A 12,825-nucleotide genomic window follows, 5' to 3' on the forward strand; every position below is an offset into this window, starting at 1 on the left:
AATTGATAGTAAAATATCTACCACTGATAGACATAAGATCACTATATGCAGCATTCAAGTGAAAATAAAGAATACAGGTAGATAGCTCAAACAGCAAACGCATTTAAAAAATCCTTCTCAACAATCTCTATGCACAGCATTGAAAAACAAGCAGCGTAAATTTAACAAACACATCGAGTGTAAATGTTAATGCACTAGCATAGTGCTGTTCTGTAAGTGTTAACGCACTAGCATGGTCCACAGCATTTGAAGACAATGAGAGCACATTTTAACAACTACCTGGAGTGTAAATGTTAAACCCAACAAATATAACACTCAAGCATCTACTTTTTGTCTACTTTTACCTAAAACTTGTTCCGAAGTCCAACTTCACTTCTTCACTCACTCAAGAGTCAAAAATATGAAGAAATTCATATGCTCTCTGGCAATCCAACAGGCAGATACCTGAAAACAAGAACACAAAAAAGTATAATCAACCCTTTGGCTTACCGTATGAAAGATTTGGCTAAACCTGCAGATAAACCTATCTCACCATAAGCAACACCAACAGATTTTACACAGCAAGAAGATAAGGAATTATTAAGTCAAAAGACGAATGTAACGATCTAGCAAATAACACCAGAATTCTGCCGTATATTCAATCTATTGCTCTATCCTATGATGCACGGAAACGCGGAAATGCCCTCGTTTCCCGTATCGAAATGGGAAACGGGTCGGAAACGCCTCAGAAACGCTCGGAAACGCTAGGAAACGTGTATCCGGATTTGGAAACGGTTTGGAAACGTACGTATCCAATGCGGAAACGCCAGAATGTAAATAAATAGGAAACGTGGGGGTAATACTGACTTTTTACTAGGCAAAAATTGAAAAAAAATAAAAAATAAACTAACAAAAGACCAGATCGAGAGATATTCCTGAGAGAGAGACGCGACCAGATCGAGAGAGACACCAGAGACGCGACAACGACCAGAGACGCGACGCGACCTGACGCAAACGAGACCCTCGATCGTTTCTCTTCTACTCGGACGAGACGACGAGACCCAGTTCCGGTCGTTCCTCTTCTCCAGTTCGGTGGTTCCTCTTCTCCAGTCCGGTCATTCCTTCGGTCGTTCCTCTTCTCCAGTCCGGGTACGTTTGTTCTACTTCTGATCTTCTTCTCATATTTGTTCTTCAATTTGGAGCTTGGAGATTGTTCTGATATTGTTATTTGATGTGTGTATAGCAGGGCTAGCTAGTTCTTAATTTCTTAACCTCTTTGCTTTTCTGACTCTATATCGATCGATCTGTTTAATTATTGTTTTGGATGAGCTTATTGGGTTTTCATTGAGGATGCTAATTTGATGTGTGTATAGCAGGGCTAGCTAGTTCTTAATTTCTTATCCTCTTTGCTTTTCTGAGTTTTCTCGATCTATCTGTTTAAAAGCAATATTGCTTTATTGTTTTGGCTGAGCTTATTGGGTTTTCATTGAGGATGCTAATTGGGTCTACAAGTCTAAATATTGGGTTGTTTGCATATTGGTGTAATGTTGAATTGTGTATTTTTCAGGAACCATGAGCAGCGGAGGAACACCTCCTATTAGTTCTAGTGCCGGGTCTGTTAACGCCGGTGCTAGTAGTGGATCTGCTGATCCTGAAAATGAGACCATTGATGATAAAGCACCATTGTGGAAATTTGTGAAGAAGATTGAAAAAATGGCAGGTGGAGGAAGTTGGAGGTGGCGGTGCTGTTTTTGCAAATTGCACTACAACGGGTCTTATACTAGAGTTCGTGGTCATTTGTTGAAAGAAGGAATAGCGGGGATAGCAGTTTGCAACAAGGTTACTCTTCATGCATTTACTCAAATGTCCAAGTTGGTGAGAGAATGCAAGGAGAGACTAATGAATGCAGCTCCTAGACAAGTTCCTCTACCATCATCAGGACAGCAAGGGGGGAGTTCCGGCACAAGTAGCTATGGGATGAGTTATCATGCCTATACACAAGCACAAACAGCAAGTGATGGTGGAAAGAAGAGGAAAACAGCTGCTGGTTCAGTAGAAAAGGCCTTCCAAAACTCAGCTAGGGAGCAATGCGATAGTGAGGTTGCAAGGATGTACTACACCGGTGGCTTATCTTTCAACCTAGCTAGAAATCCACACTATCGGAACTCCTACATTCGTGCTTCTACCCTTCCAGGCTACATTCCACCAGGCTACAATGCTCTAAGGACCACACTTCTTGCAAAAGAAAGGAAAAATATTGAGCATCATTTAGAGCCAATCAAGATTACATGGAAAGACAAAGGTGTGAGTCTTTGTAGTGATGGTTGGTCTGATGCACAAAGAAGACCCTTGATTAATGTGATAGCCACTTGTGAGAGTGGTCCGATGATGTTGAGGGCTATAAACTGTGAGGGGGAATTCAAGGATCATGCATTGATTGCAGACTTGATTATAGATTCCATCAAGGAAGTGGGTTGGGAAAATGTTGTGCAAGTGATTACCGATAATGCTCCTGTTTGTTCCAAGGCCGGTGCCTTGATAGCAAGTAAGTATCCTACTATTTTTTGGACACCATGTGTAGTGCATACTTTGAATCTTGCTGTTAAGAATATTTGCACACCTTCATTAGTTGCAAGCAATGCGGATGTGTTTGATGCATGTTGTTGGATACAGCCAGTTTCTGAGGATGTTATGTTTATCAAGAACTTCATTATGAATCATGGAATGAGATTAGTGATGTTAATGACCATTGCAATTTGAAGTTGCTTTCGGTTGCTCCCACAAGGTTTGCATCTACGTTAATCATGCTAAAGAGGTTTAGGCAAATCAAAAATGGTTTGCAACAGATGGTCATCAGTCCAAAGTGGGATGATTACAAAGAAGATGATGTTAGGAAGGCAGCTTCTGTGAAAGAGAAATTATTAGATGAGTTGCTGTGAGATGACATTGATTACATCATTTCTTTTACTGAGCCTATCTATGAGATGATTAGGAGAGCAGACACTGATAGGCCTTCTCTTCATTTGGTGTATGAATGGTGGGATAGTATGATTGAGCAAGTGAAGAAAGCTATCTATAGGAAAGAAAGGAAGCAACCTCATCAAGAGTCTCCATTTTGGGATGCGGTGTATAAGGTTCTAATGGCTCGTTGGTCCAAGTGCAATACTTCTCTCAATTGCTTGGCACATTCATTGAATCCGAAGTAAGTATAACATTTGTTTCTCTTTTGCTTGTTTGTTTAATCTTTCATAAATTATAATGTGAATTAAACTTATTCTTATTTTATATCTAGGTATTATAGTTCGGAATGGCTTAGTGAAGATACTAATCGGGTTGCTCCTCACAAAGATTTAGAGATTACAAGGGAGAGGAAAAATTGTATCCTTAGATACTTTGGCAATGAAGATGATCGGATGAAAGTTAACATAGAATTTGCCAATTTTTCTATGTGCATGCAAGAGTTTGGAAGTGGAGATGCTATGAAGGATAGGTTTATTATGCAGCCTATAACATGGTGGGCTGTCCATGGAGCTTCGGCACCATCTCTCCAAGCCATAGCCTTCAAGATTCTAGGTCAACCTTGTTCTTCTTCATGTTGTGAAAGAAATTGGAGTACTTACAATTTCATTCATTCTGTGAGGAGGAATAAGATAACACCACAAAGAGCGGAAGATTTGGTATTTGTGCATACCAATCTTCGCCTTTTAGCTAGAAGAAGCCCAAGTTACAATGAGAGTGCAACTCAAATGTGGGATGTTGGAGGTGATGATTTTGATTCTTTGGAAGAGACTAATGTTGGAAGGCTTGAGATTGCTAACCTTTCACTTGATGAACCACAATTAGAGGGGGTTTTGTTTAATGTTGATCATGAAGATGAAGACCTTGAGGATGTTGTCCAAGTTGAATGAAGTTGATGGTTGTTAACTTGTTATTAGTTGTGTTAACCTTTTATTTGAACCTTTGGATTGATAATGTTTGATTGTGATAAATTAGTACATTGTTTATGTTTCATTTTTTTTTCTAATTATATATATATATATATTTAATTGGCGTTTCCTTCACGTACCCGTTTCCTATTATATTTAAGATTTGCCGTTTCCATGTTTCCGATCGTATCGTATCCGGAAACTCGTACCCGTTTCCGTGCTTCTTAGGCTCTATCTATACACCAAATTGCTGAAAAGAGCATAATTAAGCACATGCAAGATTGACAGCACAACTGTCAGAAAACATAGGCCTCTGTCAATGAACATGATGAACCAAAATGAAGAAGAAACCAAACTTTCTTAAATTTAATCATTCAAAAGCTGATAAAAATCTCACCAGTATCATGTAACAAGTGTAGTCCAAGCATCAGCAACATCATCTATGGCTTCAGTGCCTGGTGGTTGTGCTCCACAAATCCTAGCACCAAGACGAGAGATAGCGAGGAGCAACTTCACCAAATGAATAAGGAAAAAATAGGTGTACCAAGCACAAACCAGCCACCTAACAAGTCCCTTCCCAATCTCCGCCAAGCTGCAGCTCCGCAAAAATCTCACAAACTTCCGAGCATTCCTCTTAATTCTCTTTGTGTATGACGAAACCAGCCCAAAGGATAAAACCACAACTACACCTCCACGAATCTCGATCAAAATCAACTCACCAACTATGACGGTGTCAAAAAATGAAGCAGCAATCACCACGGTCATCGCTGCAACATCATAATAATACTAAATTAAACATGAATGAAATCTAGTAGCAAATTCATATATCCATCACAAACAAACACAATCATCTCTGCACCTCCTCCATATATGCAGTGATACCTGCAAATTCCACCACGCAAATTCAAGCACCAGAAAAGCACAAATCGGAGGGAATTCGAACGCGCAAATTCAAGGACCATAAAAGCAAGCACAAACTCAACTACTATTTACCTTTGAAAACCCTTAGCGCAAGAGCTACGACGGTTTCGGTTCTGATCAGAAATGAATTGAAACGCAGAGAGAAGAGCTATTTATATACCGTGTGAAGAAAGACGACGCCGTATCGACTATCGACTACTTGTTTTGTTAAAAGAAAAGAAAAGAAAAATAAAAGGTAAATATTCTTTTTGCCAATAAGAAAATTGTTTTCTGATGATGTAATTTCTAAAATAAATTTAATCTATTTTTTTATTGAACAAATACTTTTTTTTTTTTTAAAGGAGGAATCTTCATTAATAATAAAACACCCCTGCCATTTTGACAGTTGGCAAGTCTCCGATTTCTCCACCCTCTGTGGTGCGTCTCCACCCTTTTATGGTGAGTTTCCCTGAGCTTGGTCTCAGTTTTAGATATGTCTATGTCTCTTTCTCTTTCTATCTGTCCTTGTTCTAGCCTAATTGTTCATCAAATTTCCAGATCTATTATCAAATCTCACATTCTCCTCAATCTCAAACTTTCTAAATTTTCTCTTTTTCCACCCTCTCATCTTCATCCAAATTTTCTCTTTTTCCACAACCTCATCTTCACATTCAACCCTTGGTGTCTCGACAGAGACCTGTTCACTTAACTTCACACCTGAAGATTGACCAGTGGTGTTGTGACGCATGGTGGTCTCCACCTCCACGACTACCTTTACTAAGTTCTTTGTTTTGTTCTTGTTGTTCTTCCTGTGCTTGCAATTTCGGTGTGGAGAATGATGGTGGAGAGTTTACTTGGCCTCTGGATGTCAAGATTTTGTCGGGGTTCATTAGGTCGCAGTATTACCATGGCAGCTAGCCTCTGCGTTGCAGTGAAGAGTTTGGTATTAGGTCTAGGTTCTTTTTGGTATTTTGGGCTTTTGGGCTTCGGTTTTAGTTTTAGGTATGGGTTGTCTATTGGGTTTTTGGGCCTAGGACTCCTATTTTCTCTGTATTGCTTTTGTAATATGTGCTTCATCTAATGAAAGTTTTATTTGACCAAAAAAAAAAATCTCTATTAATAATAAGGGGGATTACATATGACTTTGATCAGCTGCAGTGGAGTAGAAAAGAAAGCTAGTCCTGAGTTATTGAGTTAGCAAAGGCAGCTATCAAATGTGCGACTGTGTTTGCTCCTCTTCTAATATGATTGACTTTTAAGCTAGCATGAAAATTGAGAGTATCACCCAAATCTTCATAGAGACGTCCAAGCAAAGACCAGTTGCTCCCATTGTGCCTGCATAGCTGCTGCTGCACCAGCTGAGAATCTATTTCAACTATAGCTGGGATCAAATTTTGATCCAAAGCAAAAGCAAAGGCAAATTTGCAAGCCAAAGCTTCGGCCTGTTCCACCGAGTATAAACCAGAAAGACGCTTGCCCGTACTGCAATCATAGTACCAGTGTTATCTCTTACCACAAAGCCACAACCACCCTTCCTTGTGACATGTTTAAAGCTACCATCCTCATTAATCTAATACAACCCAACAGCAGGAGCTTTCCAGCGAACAACCCAAACTCTGGCAATCCTTCGCACACTTGGTTTGTTGTAAAAACAAAAGTCTTACAGTCTTGTAGTATTCATCAGAAATACATCCCAAGGCTGGCAACTTTTGTCATTCCACACCTGTTGTTTCATTCTTTCCAAGTGCCCCAGAGCAAGTAAAGCAGTTCTCCGATCCCAACTGTTTCAAAGACAAATTTTGAACAACCATTCTCATCCAACGAAGTAAATCACAACTTAGTGTCTCCAGGCTAAAGCAAGTTTGAACCAACACACCATTTTTTGCAACATTTGCTTTGTAAATGGATAATCACAAAATAGATGCAATGTAGACTCCACTGCACTCGTACAAAGCACACATACTTGAGTCTCCAAAGGCACTCTCCAAGACACCATTCTCTCTCTTGAAGGCAATATATTATGGCACACTCGCCATATATGAATCTTAGCTGAACTAGGTATGACTACGTTCGAAAGCTTTTTCCAAAAATCAACATTAAGAGAAAGCTCAAAAGGACTTCGTTCATTGGAATGAGAAAACGAAAAGCGGTAAGCAGATTTGACAGAAAACATACCATTCCTCCAACCTCTAGACCAATCTGTCTTCCACGTTTCTTGAGCTCAAAGGAATACTCAAGACCACTTCAGCCTCACTAGCAATAAAAATCCGATTAATCAAAGCATTATTCCATACTCTAACATCCAAGAAAAGATCAGTTACACGAGTAGCCTCCACCAAAGCTGTACTATTCATAGTTGGCCTCCCATTGTGTAAATTGGGAATCCAGCTATTAGAATATATTGACATTGTAGCCATTCCCAATCTACCAATACGTGCTTTGTTGAAGAAGATCCCTAGTAGAGAAGGTACTTCTCCAAGAGTATGATGGAGTTAGATGTGAGGCTATTGTCCAGAAAGAATCAGTATGGAAATATCTTGCCTTGGAAATACGAGCAATAAGAGCACTAGGGGTAGAGATAACCTTCCAAGCTTGCTTAACCAGCATAGCGGAATTAAAATTGGACAAGCTTCGAAACCCAAGCCCATCTTCTTCTTTTGGATTGTATAACACATTCCAAGTCTTCCAATGATTTTTTTTTTTTTTTTTATCATTTGTAGTACCCTACCAAAGCCAGGCACACATCTGCTCAAGGTCCTCACAAAAAAATTTTGTCAACTGAAAAACACTCATAGCATATGTAGGCAATGCTTGCGCTACAACACGAATCAAGATGTCTTTGCCTACACCGCTTAACAACTTCCCTTGCCAGCACGAAAGTTTCTTGGCCAACTTCTCTTTAATGTATTGAAATGTGGATGTTTTCTTCCTTCCTATGTAAGTGGGGAGCCCTAGGTACATTTCATGGGAATCCACCACCTTCATTCCCATCAGACTCGAAACCTCATCTTGCATAACACTCGAGACATTTTTAATGAACACAATCAAGCTCTTCTCAAAATTAACAAGTTGACCATAGGCTCATCCATACGTTTCAATGACACCCTTTACCTAATAGCAATCCTCCAACGTAGCTTGGGCATATAACATACTGTCATCTACAAATAATAGATGGTTCACAGCAGGAGCATTAGTACATACCTTAATTCCTTGGAGAAGACCCAACTCATGTTTCTGTTTGAGAAGTGCCGAGAATCCTTCAGCTCAAAGTAAAAACTAATAAGAGGATAGATGATCCCCCTGTCTTAATCCTTTACTTGGTATCACATAACCCCGAGGTTGACCATGGCCCAGAAAAGAGTAACGAACAAAACTAATACACTGCATTACCATCTCAATCCAAGAATGTGCAAAACCAAACCGGTCTAATACCTTTTTAAGAAAAGTTTATTCCATCTGATCATAAGCCTTGCTTAAGTCAAGTTCCAATGCCATATAGGAATCACTTCCCTCTCTCTTGTTATGAACAAAATGAGCAATCTCATTGTCTACCAGGATGTTATTCGCAATCGATCTTCCTAGTACAAATGCAATCTAGAAAGGAGAAATCACCAAAGGAAGAATCCCCTTCAACCTGTTCGCAATCACTTTCGAACAGATCTTGTATATAACATTACAAAGAGCTATTTGTCTCAAATCTAACATATCTTCTGGGTTACTCACCTTGGGAATCAAAAAGATTTGTGTGAAGTTAATTTAACGAACAAGTTGACCAGACTGCAAGAAGCCATGAACTGCCTCTGTAACCTCTGTTCTGATGGTGTCATAATAATGTTGGAAAAAAGAGGTGGGATTCCATCTGGGCCTGGAGACTTGGTTGGATACATTTGGAAAAGTGCATCCCTTACCTCTTCATAAGTATATGCTGTACAGAGCTTCTGATTCATCTCTTGTGTGACACAAGGCTGTATAGTCTCAAGAGTGGTCTCAACAGCCTCCAAATCAATATTAGAAGCCTGAAACATCTTGGTGAAGTAATTTGTGACAACCTTCTCTATTCCATCATCATCGTCACACCACTAACCTTGCTCATCATACAACCCATGAATCACGATTTTCCTCTTTCTATTTGAAGCTTTTCGATAAAAAAAGCCAGTATTCCTGTCGCCTTCCTTCAACCAAGCAACCTTTGATCTTTGTCTCCAGAATGATTCCTCCTGTGATAGGAATGTTTGTAAATGTTCCATTAAGTATTTCTTTTCGTTTTGAACAACTATTGAATTCGGTGCCCCAAGCAATACCTTAAGTCGCTCCCGAATCCCTAACATTTGTTGTTGACGTTGATTTGAAAGTTTGCATCTGCCATACATCAAGTTTCATGCGAGTATGTTCAATCTTCTTGGCAACACAGAACATAGGACCACCAACCACATCTGTAGCCCAAGCATTCTTGACTACTGCATCACACTCCCCATGCTGGAGCCAAAATACTTCAAATTTGAAGCGCCTATGTCTAGGGCGATAAAGGAATAGGACCAGAATTGCTTGCAAAAGAATGGGTACGTGATCAGAATCATTGGGAGGTAAATGACAAACCCTAACATAGACAAATATGTCACACCAACAGGGTATAAAAACTGCCCTATCTAGCCTTAATCTTGTATCTGAATTCCACCAAGTAGACATCACACCCTGAAACCTAAATCAAGGAGATCACTACAGCCCAGAGCTTCTCTAAATCCACACATCTGAGTCTCTGGTCTCAAGGGGCCATCAAAATTTTCGCTGTTATTGAGGATTTCATTGAAATCCCCAATTATAACCCAGGGCAGTGCATCCAAATCAAGCAACTCCCTTAGAAGCTACCAAGAACGATCTATATTTGCCATACAAGAATAGCCATAAAACCCCGTTAATCTCCAACACGGATCTCCCGGCCCTCCTCCAATTTCCAGATCGATATGGTGAGCAGAAGTAGTACGAACCTGCACACTATAATCATCATTCCAAAATATCGCCAAACCTCCTAACTGCCCTACACTCAACACCTCTTTCAAGTAAGGAAACCCTAGGGCACGATGAAGATCATGAAACCTAGATTGGGTGCTAATCTTTGTTTCGCAAAGGAAGACAATCTAAGGATAGTTCTGAGCAATCAGATCTTTCAATGCTCTCGTTGTCGTGTCATTGCAAATTCCCTGGCCATTCTAACTATGTCCATCATAAAGGCATATCAAACTTGCTTTCTAGAACCCTAGAAAGTAAACCCTAGTAGAGCACTAGGTCAGAATAATGCGGCAATCACAATCTAAAAGGGTAGAAAATTATTGAACAAATACTTTAAAACTAGCTAAAATAGAGAAAATTGACTCAAACGTATTTTAAAAATAGTTAACATTGCTAAAGATGCTTTAATGGGCTGAAGTCGAGAAACAAGAAAATAAATAATTATCTTATTTTTTTGAATTCATCTCCATCTCATAGTATGAAGCAATACCTACCAAAGTTATTAATGGGTCTACTCATATCATAACGCCATATCAACTGGCATGAATCTATCTTCCTATGTTTGAAAGGACATTAAAGAACCACACATTCTCCTTAAGGTTGGAAAAATGGTCAACACCACCATGGAGGCTCAAAATCTGACAAAGTGTCAACATGATGGTAGAGGAACTTCCGCATAACCGATCCGACTACTAATCGCCCAAACAAGTTCATCCAGCACCAAATTGCCAAGTTCTCCTAAGGTATTATGGCCTCCAAAATCTCAACATCTACTGCCCGATCATTCTGCTGGAAACCTCTTGATTTGGTTCTTGCTCATTTGACTCTCGATTTGAAGCTGTCAAAAGTGTATCTAGATGTCACTCAATTATTTCTTGCCCATAAGTTTTTGATTCCTGCACATAAGATTGCACACTTAGAGTAAAAGAAGTAATTACATCTTCAAGAGAGTCACCTGAATGTGTTTGTGACTGAAGAACATGGTATGGATATGGGGAAGCTTCAAATGCATTGAAGGATCCTTGATGCATGTCTAGATTGTCATTCCACTCATAGTAGGGAGGATTATCCAATGCCAGATTGTACACATGTGCATAATAATTACTCTAAAACCTTTGTTTGTTTGAAATCTTCCAAAAATGCAATTTTGATTGAAATATATTTGATATCGCATGCTTGGACATATCTCTGTTGAATGGTCAGCTATGGAGCATATGGAACACATCTCGTAGAATTTTTTTTATTTTTTTATTTTTTATGCAATGAGTGATAGTAAAGGAGTAACCTCTCTAACACTCCGATTTATTAAGCCAAAAAAATGCGAAAGATAATGGAGGGGGACCTAACAAAAACCTCCAGAATAAACTAGCAAAACAAACAAGTCAACGAAATCTAAACTGTGGAAGACCCAAAACATCACTCTCATAGGACGACAAGCTAGAGAAATGGAGGAGGCATATCCCACCATGCTTGCTCCGACAAAGATGTTCCATGATTAGCTAGAGCATCTGCTACCTTATTCCCTTCTCTAAATATGTGTGAAGTTTTGAAATTCATTTGTGAGATCCTATATAAGCAATTTAACCAACACACTTGAAGTTGCCAAGGCACAAGAGAAGGAGAGCGATTATAATCTAACACAGTAGATGAATCTACCTCTAGCCATATGTGTTTCCAATCGCGAAGCCAAGCAATCTCTATAGTCGTAATGACTGCCATTACTTCTGCCGCAATAGAACTAGGAATATCCAGGTTAGAAGCAAAAGCACCAATAAACATATCTCGTAGAATTGATGCCACATTGAATAACAAAAAAATTAAAAAATAAATAACACTCATTAAGAGCACGACTTTCAGTACTATGTTGAAGTTGACTAATCTGCATAGGCAGATTTGTCGATTTTGCCTTTAAATCTCCCTTTTGTTTATTTTCTTCTTTGCTTCAAGATATATGCAAAACATTTAAAACAAGGTAAATAACTTCTTTTTTTTTTTGAAATAGGACGTCAAGCCTTTCATATATTCGAATATAAGTGATTACACAACATGACCTACCCCCGTGAGGGCCACGTCAAAATCAAGGTAAATAACTTGACAATAAAGAGAACTTTAATATTAAAAAAAATTACTTTACATAATTTTAATAAACAAAAAGTAAACGAGTCATTTACAAATAATTTCATTTTAAGCTCTCGTTGCCTCGTTCACTCACCTCAAAATCTCCACTTAAATCACCTTGATAATAGCAATTTAGGGAGGAGTACTTCAACTCCAACCTAACGGATACCCATGCCCGAATTAAAAAAAAAAAAAAAAAAAAATCACCTTCATATATGTGTAACTGTTTAAGGATATCTCTATTTGTGTTTGGCCCAAACTCTAGGTTACTTGACCTAGTGGTAATAGGGTTTAATTAGAAGAATCTAAAGATTATCTTTCCTTGTATGATTCTAACTCTATGCATTGTAATCCTCTATATAAATAGGGCCCTATTATCAATGAGCATACACAGCGAATTTCTCTCTGTTTCTGATGCCCTAAAACACGTTATCAGCACGAAGCCCTAACCCTGAAACCCTAATTTCGTAGACTTCTAATTCCAACCTCCACCGCCTCACATATTAAAGCCCCAGCCTTAAGAAACCCAGAACCGGTGGCGGAACCACCGGAACCGACCGGAAACCGCCTGAACCGGCCGCCGGAATAGGCTGAACCGCTCGGGTTAGCCTCGCTCTGCTAGCCTCGCTACCGGAAGCCCCTGCGAACCCTGCCGAGCAGCTGCCGAGATCTGCCGAGCCCTGTGCCTGCTGCTGCCGAGATCTGCCGACAGCCCTGCAAGCATCTGCCGAGCAGCTGCCGAGATCTGCCGAGCCCTGTGCCTGCATCTGCCGAGATCTGCCGAGCCCTGCGCAGCAGCTGCCGACAGCCCCTGCACAGCTCCTGCAAGCCCCCTGCAGCAGCCGCGCACAAGCCCTGCCTAGCTCCGGCCACCACCTCCGGCCATCAACTTCCG

At 39.8% G+C, this 12,825-nt stretch overlaps 2 protein-coding genes across 2 annotated transcripts; both read left to right on the forward strand.

The window, feature by feature from the left end:
• Positions 1-1,398: 1,398 nt before the first annotated feature.
• On the forward strand, positions 1,399-3,400 carry LOC133713055 (uncharacterized). Its single transcript, XM_062139181.1, has 2 exons — positions 1,399-3,181; positions 3,272-3,400. Exon 1 carries the CDS (start codon positions 1,552-1,554, stop codon positions 2,737-2,739), a length of 1,188 nt encoding a protein of 395 aa, XP_061995165.1. The 5' UTR covers positions 1,399-1,551; the 3' UTR covers positions 2,740-3,181; positions 3,272-3,400.
• On the forward strand, positions 2,784-3,887 carry LOC133711770 (uncharacterized). The gene is made up of 3 exons (XM_062137865.1): positions 2,784-2,914; positions 2,972-3,181; positions 3,272-3,887. The coding sequence occupies exons 1-3, from the start codon at positions 2,784-2,786 to the stop codon at positions 3,885-3,887; spliced, it is 957 nt and encodes a 318-aa protein (XP_061993849.1).
• The last annotated feature ends 8,938 nt before the right edge of the window (positions 3,888-12,825 follow it).

The sequence above is a fragment of the Rosa rugosa genome, chromosome 5 (genome assembly GCF_958449725.1).
Source record: "Rosa rugosa chromosome 5, drRosRugo1.1, whole genome shotgun sequence".
Lineage (NCBI taxonomy): Eukaryota > Viridiplantae > Streptophyta > Magnoliopsida > Rosales > Rosaceae > Rosa > Rosa rugosa.

Coding starts and splice junctions, on each gene's coding strand:
- LOC133711770 (XM_062137865.1), top strand. CDS start 2,784: ATGCTAAAGAGGTTTAGGCAAATCAAAAATGGTTTGCAACAGATGGTC. Junction 2,915..2,971: donor AAATTATTAGATGAGTTGCT/GTGAGATGACAT, acceptor TGAGATGATTAG/GAGAGCAGACACTGATAGGC. Junction 3,182..3,271: donor GCACATTCATTGAATCCGAA/GTAAGTATAACA, acceptor TTTTATATCTAG/GTATTATAGTTCGGAATGGC.
- LOC133713055 (XM_062139181.1), top strand. CDS start 1,552: ATGAGCAGCGGAGGAACACCTCCTATTAGTTCTAGTGCCGGGTCTGTT.